General features: G+C 38.0%; 1 protein-coding gene across 5 annotated transcripts in view; it reads right to left on the minus strand.

The window, feature by feature from the left end:
- Positions 1 to 526: 526 nt before the first annotated feature.
- The window catches only part of TRIM23 (tripartite motif containing 23), a 29,112-nt gene continuing 11,618 nt past the window's right edge, over positions 527 to 18,020 (minus strand). For 3 of the 5 annotated variants that reach the window (XM_075725832.1, XM_075725834.1, XM_075725835.1), the window contains 9 exons: positions 16,409 to 16,530; positions 15,245 to 15,523; positions 14,440 to 14,622; positions 13,681 to 13,896; positions 12,489 to 12,623; positions 5,813 to 5,942; positions 5,590 to 5,700; positions 4,025 to 4,149; positions 527 to 3,681 (listed from right to left, as the gene is read on the minus strand). In XM_075725832.1, the coding sequence (XP_075581947.1) occupies positions 3,502 to 3,681; positions 4,025 to 4,149; positions 5,590 to 5,700; positions 5,813 to 5,942; positions 12,489 to 12,623; positions 13,681 to 13,896; positions 14,440 to 14,622; positions 15,245 to 15,523; positions 16,409 to 16,530 (1,481 nt within the window). In that variant the 3' untranslated portion in view covers positions 527 to 3,501. The remainder of the gene's footprint in view (positions 3,682 to 4,024; positions 4,150 to 5,589; positions 5,701 to 5,812; positions 5,943 to 12,488; positions 12,624 to 13,680; positions 13,897 to 14,439; positions 14,623 to 15,244; positions 15,524 to 16,408; positions 16,531 to 18,020) is intronic. The other 2 variants (XM_075725833.1, XM_075725836.1) reach the window with 2 other exon arrangements.

Genomic DNA, 18,020 nt, shown 5'->3' on the forward strand with positions numbered 1-18,020 from the left:
TTCTCATTATTTTAGCCTACGAAGACTGTTTCTGGCTTCTTTTTTAACCAAAGTCCTACAAACATTTCTACTTCTACTGAAATACTTAGTTTAAAATAAATGATTGCAACCGTATGTCCGGTGTTTCTGATGCAGTCCTCAATGAAAGCTCAAGACAACTTCTCAAGCAAGGTGTTGCAAATCTGTGGCTAGATATGGTCCCATTACTATGATGGATAGTTAAGTCTATTCTAAATACAGTAATATTAACTTTGACTGTTTATGTTCACGTAACACCACTGCACTCATACAAGAATGAGGAGTTTACAGTTCTGGTAACTTCATTCATGAAATGAGATGTGATGCATGCTCATCAAATTAATTCCCTCAAAAGCTGCTACTGTGAGGAAGCTTATCTTCAGTGAGATACAGCGATACCCTCAGGGATCAATAAGAAAAGTCCTACAGTCAGTTAAATGTAGCACATCTCTATTCTGAGATGACCTTAAAAAAAAAAAAGGCAAGTTTATTAAATTTCATTCTTAAAGTTTTATGTATTTTTATTGAAAAGAATTCATTTTCTGGGCAACTCAAATTGCAGCAGCTTATGAATTGTTTCCACTAAGAGAACCCTTTCTTTCAGGAAATCTTTATGTAACTTCCACACGTCCTCCCAACAGTTCAGAATAAGAACTATCTCAGAATAAAACCCTCACGTACCACATAGTCCACAATAAATTTGAAGGTAGCATACAGTAAGACCATATCAAGTGATAAAACATTATTTTTCAGTTAGCCTAGACATACTATTTTTGAGCTGAGATTCTTTAAAGAAAGCCACAACAGAGTCACTGGATCTTGTATTTACTCAATTTCACAGTTAAGTCAAAATCCTATGAAAAGTTACTCAGTCTTTTCAAATAATCCTCATAGTAATGGTTGAGTGAGTTCTAGTTGAGGAAGTATTCCAATTACATATTGCATAAGTCAGTACACTAAAAACTAAAGTTCAGTAAAACTGGTGAAACAAGCTTAAATTTATAACTGAAGCAGTTTATATGTAGTATTAATTTATAATACAAATAAACCTCTTAGTGTACCTGTTTACACTGAAGAGTTCACAGACAAATGCAACACTTTCACAGTTAGTTCAAGTCATCTTAAATAAATTCCATTTAAAAACACTTTTATGGTAGCGTTCCACGGGTCACAAGCAATCCTTTGTACTCAAAAATATGCATAAGTGAGAATTCTTCCTCTGCCCTCAAATGAAATGTTACAAAAAATCCAAACTGGTCACCTTGAACATTTTAGAAGTAGAACTATACTGAGAGGCATGTATTACTGAAGCATAAGCCAGCTAAAAGAAAATTACATTGGGATTTTTCTAAAGAATGCATGTCTTCTGTTAAAAATATTCCAGGAAAAGGTAGCTACCATGCTTAGCAGAACTTGTTCATATTTTAAAAAGAGCTATGAAGGGACAGTCAGCCCTAACTAGATCTGGGACTGCTCTGCAGTACGAGCTAAGCAGATGCTCAAGTCAGAGCAGCCAACTGTCTACTGTGCAAGAAGTTACAGGCTGGGAAGGGTGAACAATTTTTAGTTCGGTAGGTGCAAGAAAACACCTTTTATTCCATTGTAAACTATTCCCAAATTTATCAGGTTGTCTGAAGAAATAATAAACACCTCTTTCTCAGTACCTGTGTACATACATAGGCACTGAAGCCCATTTCACAAACAGTTAAGTACTTTAAAGCTTAGTGTTCTTTCAGCTACTATTCAAGTCTTTACACTTGCTGAATCTGAAGCTGCATTTAACACCACTTACGTGAAATTTAAGTAACAAGAGAAAACTACAAATAATTGTCATTATAAGGAAGTAGTTACCATAACTGCTTCCTCTTGAAGGAAAGTGCAAATGTACTAAATTATTTGTTTATACATTCTTGGCTTTATCTAAGGTATGTAGTGGGAAAACATCATAAAATTGGTAATGTTACAATAAAAGCCATAGCCACAGATAATGGGATACATTTTCTTTGTCAGGTGAGGTTCAGAGCTCTCACAGCTAAACACGCTTTCCAGTATGGCAAACATATCTACCCATCTGTGAAACAACACTGCTTACTTCCACTGTCTGGTTTTCCTGATTCACCTCTACTCCAGTAAGAAAAGCGATGATACGCGGTTTTGATCTCTTGGCCATACTCTTCGTAGCTCCTCTACTGACGTGAAGAGGTCGGTGGCATGGCTTCTTCAATTGGCAATGGCTGTGCACTTACAGAGGAGGGCAGAAGATTCTGGTGCGCATACCAGACGGATAAAATTGTTAGCAGAGTTGCATGTGCAGCAGAAAAAGAGACATCACTAAGTCGTTGCAACCTTCTCTAAGTTTAAACAGCGCTATACCCATATTTCATGGGTTTGTGAATGAGTAATCTTCAAAAATAGAGGCCTTAGTGACAGTTCCACATAGAAGATACAGTAAGAAATGAATATCTAATTATGGAAGGCTTATATCACATTTTAACATCTGCTCTTCTAAGTGAGAGTTATAATTAGTGTACACTGCTCTTACATTGTGTTATTTTAAGGCCGCTACCTTAATCTGGAAGCATGTATTCTACGTAAGAGTACATAGCTGGATTGACATTACACCACACTACTTCTTTAAGAAGTTTTTTTTTTTTTTAAACTTCATTTTACTTCTTGAGGAGCAAGCGTAATCTCTAAAGGCAGATTATGTCCTCAAGCATGCACAAAACACTTTCACCTCAGTATCACTATAGTCTGTCCATAAATAATTTAGCATGTGTACAGTTATCAAAAAACCCCAACTCGCCCCTCTCCCCCCAACTAGAAAATGGCTAGCTAAACAATGCCACACCCCTCTAGCCCTACAACACTGTTCCCCACTGTGTTTTATTTGCCCAGTTATGCTGCCTTCTAGTAACAAACAAGGAAGCTAATAAATAATGGGGGAAACATTTCTTTGTGTGGTGTATTTGCATGTAATTTTCAATGCCACCTTTAGATGAACGTATTCTTTAGATATTAAAGAGTAGCACCATTTATTTCTGACTAATAGAGCTGGCTATTCTAATAGCTTGAGATGCATTTTGGAATAGTTTCCTGGGAAAGTATTTCTAAACCATTCAAAATTTTTCTAACACCAATTAACTACTGTAACCTTGTGGTAATTATTAGATGAACTCCAATGAATATTTTATCAGGGAAGAATTTTAAATTGTAACAACCTAATTTCACCAAAAAGAATTTCAAGGCACCCTTGTAACAAGCCCATTCCATTACTTGTAAATGTATCAAGTTTCAAAAACACTGTAACGGCACAAGTTTACTGAACCAATTGTCCAATCTAAGATAAAGGCTTATATTTTTCTGTAACCACGAAGTTAAATAAAGTCCCCTCCTCAGACAGCAGACCTGGCTACAACATCCTAAATTGTGCAAACAAAACAAAGCATTAAACTACAACCTTAAATTGCAACTGCTGTAATATTAAGCCACATCCAGGACACCAGCAGCCACTAACTGCCTCGAAAGCCAGTCCAGTCCTTCATAAAGTCCTGTACCACTTCGGGCATCACAACCCTGAATGTACCAGCTACGGCCACAGCAGAGTTTGTGGAGGCTCAGCAGTTCTGTGATTTCTTCCACTGAAAGTGCACCTGCTACATCCTGCAACAGAATCAGATCCAAAGACTCAATTATTCTTCTGTATTATGTTTGAAGCATTTTATTTTTAACTGACGGCTTAGACTGAAGCTACAGATCACATAAAAGCTTTCCAAACACAAAAGCTAAATAAAACAGTTATTCATTTACTACGTTACCATAAAACTGGTTGTTGAATCTACTAAACACTCTAGCATCACTTATTTTACCAGCATTAAACATAAAGAAAATATCTATGTTTTATGCTTTCCACGTTACCATTCCCTACCCATAGCAGAAGGTTTGGAAAATTGGAGTTTCATAGGCAAACTGAGGAAAAGAGTAACAGTGAAAAAATCACAAGTACCTGTTTATTAGCAAAGATCAAGAGCAAGGCATCCCGCAATTCCTTCTCTGTTAATAATTTTGCAAGTTCACTGTGTGCTTCACTGACCCTGTCTCTGTGACTGCTATCAACAACAAACACCACCGCTATGAAAGAAGAGAGAGAAATGTTTCACACACCTTCAAATATAAACTCTTTAAAATTAGCTTTCAACTTAACACAATTCTTTTTTTCTAGCAGTCTTCTATGCGAAGTTTCTCAGCAGCATGCAACTTAAATTTCAAATCCAGGAGGACTGAGAAATGCCTTACATACCTCTATACTTCAGACAAAAATCTAGAATTCATCCTAAAACAGGGAGAAAAAGACTGAAGTTTTTTGCCTAGTCTAACATAAAGGCTGTGGTATTTTAACTACTTAGGTCTAAAATGAGATTTACTATGTGTGGATTGAGTACCCCAGTTTAAACCATTTCTTGATCCATTTATACTCAATTAACTCCCACATGACTGTTCCAGTTTCCCTTAACTGGCTGTAAAATCTACAGGTTCAGCCAAATCGGCACAGCTTCCTTCAGCTACAGACTACACAATCCAGAGAAGATTGCCATGGACCCGACACAGCAGCAGTAGATTTTACTATCCACTACAGAGAGTGACCAAGATGCCAGAAAGACTGGAGAGTCAGGGAGGCAAAGCTAGAGGACAGAATTTAAACTCATGGTTTTTGCAATGAAAAAAACCCCAACACCAAAACTGAACAAAACTTACTGCAGGTATGCACCAGGTTAACAGCCTAGACTTTCTCGCCAACATACAATTCTTCAAGGCAGACATGATTCCATGCTACTGGTGTTTACACAGTAAGTTTTCAGAGGACAACAGAAATCCCGAAATACAATTTTTAAAAGTTTGAAAAGATGAACAATTTAAAATGTTAAAGTTTGCAGTGAGAAATAATGCACAAAGTAGAGCACATATACCGATATTTGTCATTTCCAAGTATTTCAGATAATTCTGAATGAATTAATGAAGAGGAACTCCTTTCTAAATTGGAAAACAGCTACGGAGGATTTGCAAAAGGACAGCATGAATTTCTAAGTGGGCACCATTTAGATCAATGTTTTCAGAATCAGTAATCTAGTCTATGACCAGATATTACACTGCAATACTGAGTCAGAAGTTACAGAACTTTGCAGAATTTAAGTTGCCAACTAAAGGCTCCTAAAGGCTGAGTATTTTAATTTCAAGTGCTATTTAAATTTCATACCTGGCAAGCACTACTTCTCACTATGCAAACTTTGGAACGCTGCACCTTGTGTGTTGTCAGCTAGAATCAGTTTAACAGATTCTAATTTTGTTTGGCTCCATGAACTGTCTGATGGATTTACGGAGAACGCACCTTTATCATGCAGCAGACACTATGACCAACTGGATTAAAATTTCTTAGCTCATTAATCTAGCAGCTGTACTTTGCATTAGATGAACAATTTTCTACAGTTATAAATTATTTCTATTAATAATTTTTTTGGCTCTGAAATACAAGCTAGAAGACAAAATACAGTTTAAAAGTTGTATTAGTCTCACCTTGTGTATTGAGATAATAATGTTTCCACAAGGGCCTCAATTTGTGCTTCCCTCCTACATCCCAAATAGTAAACTTCAAATTCTTGTATTCTACTGTTTCAACATTAAAACCTAGAATAAAAATATTAAAGTTTTATAGTCTTGTTCTGTATGAAAAGTATCAAATTCTACAGGTAAGTCAAACATTCAGAAAAATAATTACATTTAAATTGTTGCTACTAACCTATTGTTGGAATTGGCTGCATGAATTCATCTTGCTTTAACTTAAACAAAATAGTTGTTTTGCCAGCTCCATCTAATCCTAGGGTGACAACCCGAATTTCCATTTTTGGTCCAATATGTACCCTGTTGTCCTGGAAGAAACAGCATACACAAAACAAGAGCAAGTTCAGAAAATTCAAATTAGAAACCCCTTATGTTTAAGATACTTATCTTGTCACTATTTGTAAAGTGATTAAATGGACGGACTCCAAGAATACCAGGCACAATCACCAATCACCTCCAGCAATAATATAAACCAAAATATCTAATAACCTCTGTAGTGAACCTGTAACTTCTGTCTGAGTTACCACATGCCTTTTAGAAAGTCAGCCAATCATACTAGCATGACAGTACTTGATAAAATTTCAAGTTCTTTCATCATTCTTGGCTCAAACTGCATGAAGAGTTCACAGCAATTAGTTAGAATTCTCTGACCAGAGAACTCTGTTGGTTTTGTAGCTTTTCCACTATGTTTTATCACATTATTAACGCCCTCACCTACAGAACTATTTCCTTGCTGGAGGCTCCATAGCTACGTCTCTTCACCTCAAGCCACTTCCAATCCTTTACCACATTACAACAGCAACATTATTAGCATTAAGCAGTGAAATAGTGAAGAAAACAGACCAAAAAAACCCCAAGTCTTGCTTGGAGGCAAGGGAAGAGAATCAACTTCCTATTTGTAGTTTAGACTAAACTACCATGCGTATTGAACGAGCTGACACTAACAATGTGATCAAGTGGTATTACTAATATAAACCAGCAAACCGTAAACTGTAAAATAAACAACATAGGCTAAGATTACTATGCATCCCTGAAACTTATTTTGAAGTACTCAGAAATGCTACCCTGATGAAATACCAGTGTCAATCATCAGAACTATATGGCAATACATTTGTTTTCTTACAAAATCCAGACAGCACTGTGCTGGGCAAGCAATACACAAAAACCTGTGTCTACCCTACACAGCTTTTTATTTCTCCTTACATTAGAAATGCTATTTATTGAGTGCAAAAAGGCTACGTCTCCTGGTACAAGACCAACATGCACCAGTGTGACTGGATGTATAAACACCTACATCACGTGACTTGCGATATACATATATACACACACACACAGAGGATCCTTTATATATCTGGGTTTATGCCATCATGACATGCAACTCCATTCTCCCCTGTGTTGTAGATGAAGCAGCACACTGCCAGAAAAATCAATATAGATTAATTCAATGACCTCATGCTATTACAGTCTCCAAATAGAGTAAAAACACCTCAAGAAACTACTTTCTAAAAAAAAAAAATTTTTTAACTTATGTAAATACCACAATGCAAAAGTCAGCAACATGACGATTGTAAGAGTCAGATCAAAGGCCCATCTAATCTAGCATGTTGTCTGAAATTAGGTAAAGATGGAAAGTAAGGAACAAGGAAAGCACATAGTGTAACACCCCTAAATACCCTCCCTGTGTTTAACAGTTTGCAGCTCATGGACTTACTAAGCCAAGTGTGGTTTCTGTAACTAAAAGATCTTGATGTATTATTCATCTATGAATCTGTTTGCTTCTTGAAACCACAGATATTTAGGGCCCAGAAGATCCTTGGCATAGAACTCCACAGGCTAACTATTTGTTGTGAAAAAATGACTTTATTCGAACCGGTGGAATAAACTTGTACAAGCTGAGTGGTTTCAGCGCTACAGCTTCGATACTACACAAGGCAGATCCTCCAAACCCAAAAGACTAACTGAATATTTGAGATTTGGGAAATAAAACATTGAGACTTAGAGAAAATTTATTAAAAAGCAAGTAAGTTCTACATTTTTGGATTCAGAGCTGAAGTTGCCAAATTCAGTGACAACATCACAACACACATGACAACATCACAACACAGCATGTTATCAGAAAGGGTTATCTTCTGGAGAAGAAAAACCTGTGGGTAGATCCTTGACAAGCACGTCAGCAGGAAAGGTGAGGCAAAGAGAAAGAACACAAAGAAGTATGCAAAAGGCACGGAAGAGTCTAAAAAATGCCATGCCTCCAGCACCCTTTTCACACTCAAGCCTCAGTTCTGACTTTGTCTAATATTTCTGGGGATGAATCTCCCCAGTTCTTCTCTGTGCCTGAAAGGAAGGAGGAAGGAGAAGAAGCAGCTCTGGATGGAGCTGCCAAGTTTATAGGTTTCTTGCTGGAGGCAGCACCCTGACTATGACCAGAGCTTGCTGATAGTGAGCCAGCCCGGCCATCCTCTCAGGGCTCCACCAGAAGCACCAGTCACCTCTACTCCTCCCACAGCTGGAGGGCAGAGACAGTGCTGGCCTCTGCAACTTAAAAGCATCAGGGAAGTGGAGGAGATGAATAATTCTGTCAAATTTAGCCATCCTGTTGCAGTTTGCTTTCTATAAGGTTTAGACTGAAAACAGGTTGTTCTCAGTATGTTTGTACTCTCTCAGAAGGAATCAAAATGCAATCTGTGACGGACACCAAATTTCCACCTTCTGAGTAGTTCTATCACTTCAGGAAGAACCTTGCAAGAAAAGTTCCTACTCAGAAAACAATGTACAGCACCTGTAAACAAGTCAGAAATAATTGACTGTTGATGATCACAGCTAGAAACTGACAGATGAAAAAAATATCTCTGCATCAACTGTATCAGCACCTTTAATCAAAAATGTTATTTTAAAAAAATCTGTCCAGTGAAATCCCTTTGTGTCTGCATTTCTGGCAGGTGTGTAACTTGATGGCATATTAAAAACAGGTAACCTGTGACTTCTGTTCAAGTAAAACTTGGTGTTTTCTTAAATCTCAGTACAGAAAGTGCAGCAGAAAAACACACACGACAACTGTGACCTCTTGTTTTTGTCCCTGTCTTTCGTCTTTGTTATGAAATTTGTTGATGTGACAAAAGCTGTATATAGGTTTTCTTAAAGATAGCATTAACTGCTTTCCCTCTGATAGAATACCATCTTCCTGGGTACTCTTGGTGTCGGTAAGGTTTAGCAGTTTCTCATACTTGCTTTGACATTGATGGATAAGTGTTCTTTACTACCTCAGGTACTGTTTTCTTAATCATTTTCCCTCACCCCAGTATGTAGACACAAATATTTAGGATGACTAATTGCTATTCCTGTATATAACACTCCACAACCACTGCTCATTTGACAGGACAAAACAGCAATCTCTCTCTTCAAGTCAGGATCACACTCCTGCATGAGGAGACGCTTCCTTGCTAACAAGCTAAGTACATGAAGACATCTCAACCTTATTTGGTCAATGTCCTCCTAAATACATAGGTAAAGAAGGATCCATTGGAAACAATATAACAACATTTGGGAGAAAATTATTATATATCAACATATTTCTTGAAAGATTCTCAGCATCTTGTCCTGGAATTCTTCAAATCTTCCCTTCAGAGCTTTGTATGTGCCAGTTCCCTTGATGGTTTAGGAGAAAGAAACAGCACTATCTGTGTTTTTCATGTCATCAGCAAAACAAAAAATGTTGATAAAACCTACTCACTTTCAGTAGTGAAAAGGACTTCTCCTTCCCCTCCTTAAATCTCTACAACCTTCACTGGATATGTAATGTTCCTCTGATCTGAAGGTTTGAAGGTTTTTTTTTCTTTTGGAAAGGTCTGAAATGCTTTTTTAATTTTGTAATGGATGCAGCTTTCAGCACATGAGAGCTCCTGAGAAAGATCTTTTCTGTGATATAATAACAGCTTACAGCTTTTGATCTGAAGATTTTATTTCTGTCTGAAATCTGTTGCCAGGCATAGACCTTTCAGGTACAACAAGCTTCACTGTAAGTCACAACAGTGGCCATCAGCATGACAATATTCTAAAAAAACAGTGTGTAGAGAGAGCGCTTTAAACTTTGTCAGAAGTGAGGAAACATAAAAAGAGAGAGACTGAAGTAATTATTTTCACCTTACCTTTTCATGGCTGCTGCTGTTTTTGTGAAAAATGAACATTTGCGTTGGCACCTTTGAAATTCACAACCTAAGCTTCAGAAGATTTCATAAAAATACCTATTTGTCACAAAAGAAAAACAATAGAAGCCCCATTTCTTTCTAAAGAAAGCTGAGCTGTAGAGAGACAGCGGAAGACTTCTAGGTCTCCTAAGCTGAGACCTATTTCAGATCTATTACAGCTTAGCTGGCTGCAACCATTCTCTCTCCAAATGCTCTGAAATTCACAATCAGAATTTTCTGAGTCAGATTAACAGCTCCTAAAGGCAAAACCAGACATCCAAAATGCCTCTCTGACTCAGCCCTGTGAGATGGCAGCATCAATCAACTCTGAATACACAGGATGTAATTAATCATCTGCAAAATGTGAATGCACCTTCATTCATGGAACAATGGACGTTTGCAGAAGAGGTCTCCCTGACTCTATTAACTCTGGCCTCTGCTGAATAGGGAAGGGAAGGGCAGAAGTGAAAATGTTGCATTTATTGATCTGACTAAGCAGTTATTACATGTAAATTCAAATATACTGAAGTTACAAAATACATTATTTGAAGAAATTTAATTTCTGACATCAACGAGGACTGGGACAGAATCTCCATGGAAGCATCCACTGCCTTAGAGTAAAAGGTTCAACAGCAACAGTTAAATCCTCAGTTTCATCTTGGCAACAATAGATCCTATTCTTCTTTCACCAATTCAGAACAACAAAAAAAATCCTATAAATCAAAGTATTTCTTGTTCTTTAGAGTTTCAAACTTATTTACTCTCCTACGCGAAAACTCCAAATAATTTAATCCCTTTCAAAGAATATGTGGTATTGAAATGATTTTAAAGCAATAAAAAAAAAACATTAGAAGACGAACTGCGTCTGAACTATCAGTGAATACAAAGCAACTATAAGACAATTATCATTTAACAAATTGAAAGAAACATATTATTTTTAGTATTATAAATTGAAAGTTATAATAGCATTATTGCATTTAAAAATAGGTGTGCAATTTTCAGGAAATGAAAATACTCTTTGCTGCGTAAAAAACTGGGTGGATGACCAAGCCCAGAGAGTTGTGGTGAATGGACTTAAGTCCAGTTGGTGGCCGGTCACGAGTGGCGTTCCCCAGGGCTCTGTTTTGGGGCCAGTCTTGTTTAATATCTTTATCAATGATCTGGATGAGGGGATTGAGTGCACCCTCACTAAGTTTGCAGACGACACCAAACTGGGTGGGAGTGTCGATCTGCTGGAGGGTAGGATGGCCCTGCAGAGGGACCTGGACAGGCTGGATCGATGGGCCGAGGCCAACTGTATGAGGTTTAACAAGGCCAAGTGCCGGGTCCTGCACTTGGCTCACAACAACCCCATGCAATGCTACAGGCTTGGGAAAGAGTGGCTGGAAAGATGCCTGGCAGAAAAGGACCTGGGGGTGCTGGTTAACAGCTGGCTGAACATGAGCCAGCAGTGTACCCAGGTGGCCAAGAAGGCCAACAGCATCCTGGCTTGTATCAGGAATAGTGTGGCCAGCAGGAGCAGGGAAGCGATCATGCCCCTGTACTCGGCGCTGGTGAGGCCGCACCTGGAATACTGTGTCCAGTTTTGGGCCCCTCACTACAAGAAGGACATTGAGGTGCTGGAGCGTGTTCAGAGAAGGGCAACAAAGCTGGTGAAGGGTCTGGAGCACAGGTCTTATGAGGAGCAGCTGAGGGAAGTGGGGTTGTTTAGCCTAGAGAAGAGGAGGCTGAGGGGAGACCTTATCGCTCTCTACAACTACCTGAAAGGAGGTTGTAGTGAGGTGGGTGTTGGTCTCTTCTCCCAAGTAGTTAGCGATAGGACGAGAGGAAATGGGCTCAAGCTGCACCAGGGGAGGTTTAGGTTGGATATTAGGAAAACTTTCTTCATGGAAAGGGTAGTCAAGCATTGGAAGAGGCTGCCCAGAGAGGTGGTGGAGTCACCATCGCTGGAAGTGTTCAAAAAACGGGTAGACGTGGCACTCGGGGACATGGTTTAGTGGGCATGGTGGTGCTGGGTTGATGATTGGAATGATGATCTTAGAGGTCCTTTCCAATCTTAATGATACCTAGCTTTTACTTTCATTATAAATAATCCAGCCACCAAGCCAGGAAACATGAAATTGCTACTCTACCCTTATTTGGTTTAGTGGTGGACTTGGTAATGTTAGGTTAATGGTTGGACTGGATGGTCTTAAAGGTCTTTTCCAACCTAAATGATTCTATGAGTCTAAGTAATAAACATTCTACAGAAGTCATGCTGTCCTCATGAAAAAGCCAGAAACACATGGAAAAACAAAGGGTAGATTCCTGGTCTGAGTTGAACGCACAACAAATCACAGATGTTTCCAAAGAAAGGTGTTTCTAGAATTCACAAATACTATCTTACATATTAAAAAGAAAGCAGCTAATGTTCAAACAAAGCTAGCGATATAGTCAATGTCAAACAAATGTTTCTCACACTAATTACAAAAGCACAGTGGTTTTGTTGCTCAAATACTAGATGGCACTCATCATAAGATAAGACACTGTGGCTGTAACTGATACTGAACTGTCTGGATTTGCTGCAACAAATACAGCATCATAATGAACATATATTATTCCTGCTTTCTTTCAATTTACATTTGGGACTTCATAAAGTGGATAGCTGTACTTTCATGAGATTAAGAATACCTTTGTAAAAGTGACAGGTACGCTAGCATCCAGCTGCACGTGATCTGCAAGTTCTGTAAACTGCTGCTGCTGTTTCTGTAATGTCTCTAGCAATCTTGTGATTTCCTGTTTGGCCAATACTACTCTGCAGTCATCCTAAACAGACAAAGCAAACAAAAGCATTTCCTTCAGTAACTTACTTAAAATAATGAAACACAGTGTAAATATGATAGCTGGAAATAAAGCATTTTAAATAGAAATACTCTAGTTAAAGAAACTCATATGTGCAAAATAGATTTATTTAAAACTGCAATACAAATGTGCAGGCCTTGTCATTCTTCCTTAATACTAATACATACTAAATAGTTCTGCAGTTTTAAAAAACTTTTTCTTTGACCTCTCTTAGTCCTGTAGGAATAAAAGAGACAGTAATATAATATATAAAGAATATGTATATCATTCATATATCATTCCACCAGCTGGAATAGAGCAGCTGCTTTGCAGCATACAGCAACAAATTTAGCACAAGAAGATTAACATCTACCCATTAATGATGGGAACATTTGCACGGTTAAAAGTACATCTGACTAAGCAACCAGACACTAGCTCTAAACAAATTTTAAAGAAGAAGTACAAATAACACATTAACAAAGTAATTTCTCACACTCAGTTTACTGTTCACTACATACACTATTTACTTCTTGCTATCACTAAATTAAGTGAGTAACGGACCAACTAGATACTCTCATATAGTCACTTTCTTCACACATTTAATATGTTGCAACACCCGTACTACAAGTGCTACCGGAAATTATTTAGTCCTAAAACATTTTTTCCTACCAGCCTCGCATGACAACTATCTTCAAACACCTATGCTGTAAGTGCAACTGTAAAATCATTCACATAAATCTTGTAGGTTTTTTGCTTCAGTTTCACCTCTCCTTCCCACTAACTTCACAAATAACCAGAAATTACTCCAGACAAGGGAATCATGCCACAGGATTTCCAGCAACTGGAGGACCTGATGCTTTTGTACTGATTATCCTTGCCTAACACCCCCTTGTAATGAATACTTCAATCTCATATCATTATTGTCTTAACATTATAAAGGAAACAGAAATGCAGAGTACCATCTAACTTTTCATTTGTAGCCTAAACTTAATTTGCAGTTCCACATATCTGGCCGTATGTTACAGCTCACTTACCAACCTACCTGTTGTAAAGTCTTTTCACAATGAAGGCAAGCTGTTGAAACCTGTGACAAGAGGATGGTCATGTCTTCTTGCTGTTGCCTAAGCCAAATCAACTTCTCTCTCACGTGAGCATCAACAACACTAAGAGCCATTTCCTCCTGACGACAAAGGGTTTCATGAAGATCAGAAAAATAGGCTCGGACACATGAGCGAGCGTTCTCTGCAGTCCCTGGTACCTACAGTGTTGCAGTCAGGAGATCCAGAGGATTAAGGACACCAGTTGATTCCAGAAGTACATTTTTCATTTTATTCCAGTTTCTAACTTATGTTCACATGTGCTTGGCTACATCACAGTTCAAGTCCCAGTTATACAGAAAGTCTCACCTGCCCTAAGACCAAGACCCTCCAAGAAGCTACTCCAATAATAAAGTACCTTATTTGTATGTATATACACCTTACTAAAAACGACCAGGGAAAAAAGCCTCAGTCGTATCACAGCACCTGAGAACAGATGCAATCTGTCACAGTACTTCAACACTGTACTAGCAGTTATACAGCTTTCCCTACTGCCTCCTTATTTTCATGTAGCTTAAAAACATTGTAATGGACTACAAGTTCCCCTCTATCTGCTGGCTTAAGCCTCAGTACCCACTTGGTAGAGATAAGAACTCAAGGTCTTGTCTTATAAAACCTATGTGTAATTTTCAAAGAAATTTCTTATTTTGGTTATCACAAAAAGCAAATACTCTGTGCATGTGGGGGAAAAAAAAAAAGCATACATGTTCAGTATGGGCCATTCCAACTCCATCTTCAACTATTTGTTCTCCTCCTTCTATATGCTGAACAATTCCAACTAATTTTCTGGAATAATCTGAGATTTCTTCTGTGAAAGTTCTTATACAGTGGGCCATGTCTAAAATGGATGCACGAATCTGGTTTGCTTCTGGTTCCAAGACAGAATGCTATTAATTAAAAGCAACATATCAAAGATCAGTCATAAATATCTTCCTTAATAATCTTTTCTATTTTACTACATATTTAATACAAATACGTGTCTGTGTATGTAGATGTGTATATATATACATATATATACGAAAGGCAAGTGAAGTTAAAACCATTGTGCATTTTAAAATGGAATCAGGAGTTACAGATTATGCTGAGACTGAGATAGGCATCTAGCAATTACAAGTAAACATCCAAATTTGCCTGTTTACCATAACCAATTACAAAAAAAGAAGTGTGGTTAGACTGCACAACGTTGGGTGAACCTTGTGTTTGCATGATGAAAACAACTTTCAGAACTGGTGACTCAATGCTATGAGAAGTTTAGAAAAGTGTCAGATAAAGGGACTGTTCACCTTAGTATATAAATAATTTATTGTGGTCTTAGAAATAATGGGTTTTTTTCTTGGGATTCTACCATGACAGTTACCTGAAATGAAGGGACAATGAAAGAAGTATGAAGTTACTTCTATAAAGACATATCAAGAATCTATGCTCCTTTCTTGATAATCTTTTGTACTTGAATTGGGTAATTATGCAAGCCACCCCACTGCATGACTACAAACAGATTATTAGCAGTACCTTATGACCTTGATGCTTCCCATATTCTTTGCAGACACAACACATTAGAGGACTCGCCTGACAGCCCTCTTCTAAACAAACAAACTCAATAGCATGCACTTGGTGTTGGGAGCACATGGTCTTCTCATGAGGCTTATCAGCAAGAGGTACACGCCTGTGTTTTGCTAGTGTCTTTGTAGAATGAGTAAGCTGGGAACAGTCTGCGCACAAGTGAGTGGCACAAACAGTGCAATATACAGATGCAACGTGGGCTTCATCTTCATCGCAACGAATGATACTCTAACAAAAAAAAAAAAAAAAAAGGACAAAACTGAAATCGATTTAATCCCAATTTAATTCCAATAACTGAGGAAAATCAGAAGTCCTGCCACCAATATAAGCCTGAAAACAGACTTTGTTTACGAGTTACATACTAATAAATACTTGGACTACTTTGAAAACCTGATTTTATGTTCTCAATACATTTAAAAAAAATAAAAGTTGGTTTCCTTTACAGTCAACTCCAATAGATTATTCTAGAGGTGTTCAGTGATTTTCTAAATCTAAACTTCAGTGGAAGTTGTAAAGGTTTGGAGGATAAAATAATTCAGGCTCCAGTCATTTCCCTCCAAAGCAGTCAGGACAAAGAATTATAAAGTTACAGACAGACAAAACACCAATGGACAAATAGGCACTTTGGACAGTTATCTATTCCTAGAATGGCAATACATGATACTTTTTGCATACGAGGTGTTAATACTGAAATGATTAAAGCAGATCGTAATTTGATATCACTACATCATGTGATAGTACTTCATTATCAAAGCTATAAAAGGCAATTACTTGAGAAGAGGAAGTGAAGGCTTTAGGAAAAGTTTCTAAACGTTTTAGAAAACTGTCCTTAAATCTCTCTAACTAAAAGATCCAAACAAGTAACGTTTTCTAAAAATCTTAAAAGCCTAAAAAAGGGGAAAAGAGTATGCATGCTTTTTATTTTCTGCTTTACTCAGTACAGATTAGCCTTTAATTATGAAGCAACTAACTGAAGCCTTAATACTAGAAAGAAAACAACAGGCATTATTAGTGAAATTACATTCGGCAAAGAAAAAAAATGAAAGTTATTTCTATCTAGAGACAACTTCAAGCAAATGTAACAAATGTTTTGCTTTTTTTAAAACTCAGTACCTCTCCAGAAAGACCAATGGCTTCTTCTGCCGTTCCACACTGCCCAGCAGGTCCATTCTGCAACCGTTCCAAGAGTTCCAACAAAGCAAAGTTCTTTTTCAAGCCCCAGACACCAGAATCTCCTATTTTTGAGGAAAAGTTGAATGAAGGAGAGGAAGCAAACCTCAAGCAAATACCATCATGAGAAGTTCCACAAACCACAGTTGAGATTCTGACAAATATTAAGAGCACATTAACTACAGTGATATTAACATTGAGTGAGATACAACTACCACTTTTTCTATGTAAGCTCACATTACCTTGCCATGCTCTTCCTTCTTTCCATTATGGAACTATTTAATGTTTATGCAGATTTTCCCTACTTAAAAGATGCCAAGGTTATTAAAAATTTACAAAAACTCAGTAAAAACACTTGTAAAATAATCTGCAATAGCTAACAGCTGAAGACTACAAGGAACATACAAACCCTAATGTGCATCATAAAAATGAGTACTTTCCCTAACTATATACAGTGAATATTTCTACTGTACTAACAGAAGCTGTGAAGAATTCACACTGACAAACCTCATATTCCCTGAATCACAAGATGCAACACCTATTTCAGATCTCAGTCCAGCAAAAACTTGAATAAGAGTTAAAACAATATTCAGAAAGACCCATATACCATACTATTTGATATAGCAAAAAAGAAGATATCTTATACTCTCCCTAGCGCAAAGCAGAAGTCCATGGCTACTCCTGTATCATCCTCATTTTGTAGAGGTTAACACGAAGCAACATGATGAGAAGCAAAACCAGAATTGCATCCCAATGACTGCTGCTAAATGCTACCTGTATAGGCCATGTAGCATATGAGAACCCTAGTGATGGCTTCTCCCAGAAAGTATCATCCCTTGACTTTTTTCAACATCATTGTCATAAATTTAAAGACATTTTCTCTGTTACAAGGTAAAGGTGCCTCAAGGGATGAAGCAGCACCTTTGAGCACTGGATCATTACTTTTTAGTCATTACAGAATCACAGAAGGGTTGATATTGGAAGGGACCTCTGGACACCGCTTTGCCCAGTCCCCCTGATCAAGCAGGGTCACCTAGAGCTGGTTGGCCAGGACCATGCCCAGGCAGCTTTTGAAGATCTCCAAGGGGGGAGATTCCACCACCTCTCTGGGCAACCTGTGCCAGAGCTTGGTTATCCTCACAGTCAGGATTGTTTCCTCATGTGCAGACAGAACTTCCTGTGTTTCAGTTTGTGCACATTGCCTCTAGTTTTGTCAGTAGACACAATGAAAAAAAGCCTGGCTCTGTCTTCTTTACACCCTGCCTTCAGATATTTGCAAAATATCTTTCATCCTTTTCTCATATGAGAGATGCTCCAGTCCCTTCATTATCTTACTAGCCTTCTCCTCCAGGAGCTCCACATCTCTCTTGTACTGGGGAGCCCAAAACTGGACACAGTACTCCAGGTGTGGCCTCACCAGAGCTGAGGAAAGGAGAAGGAAGGATCACCACCTTGGACTTGCTGGCAACACACCTCCTAATGTGGCCCAGGATACTGTTAGCCTCCTTTCTCGCAACAGCACACCAGGTAAACCAAGACCCCAGGTCCTTTTCTG

This window comes from Pelecanus crispus, chromosome Z, assembly GCF_030463565.1.
Source record: "Pelecanus crispus isolate bPelCri1 chromosome Z, bPelCri1.pri, whole genome shotgun sequence".
Taxonomy (NCBI): Eukaryota; Metazoa; Chordata; class Aves; order Pelecaniformes; family Pelecanidae; genus Pelecanus; species Pelecanus crispus.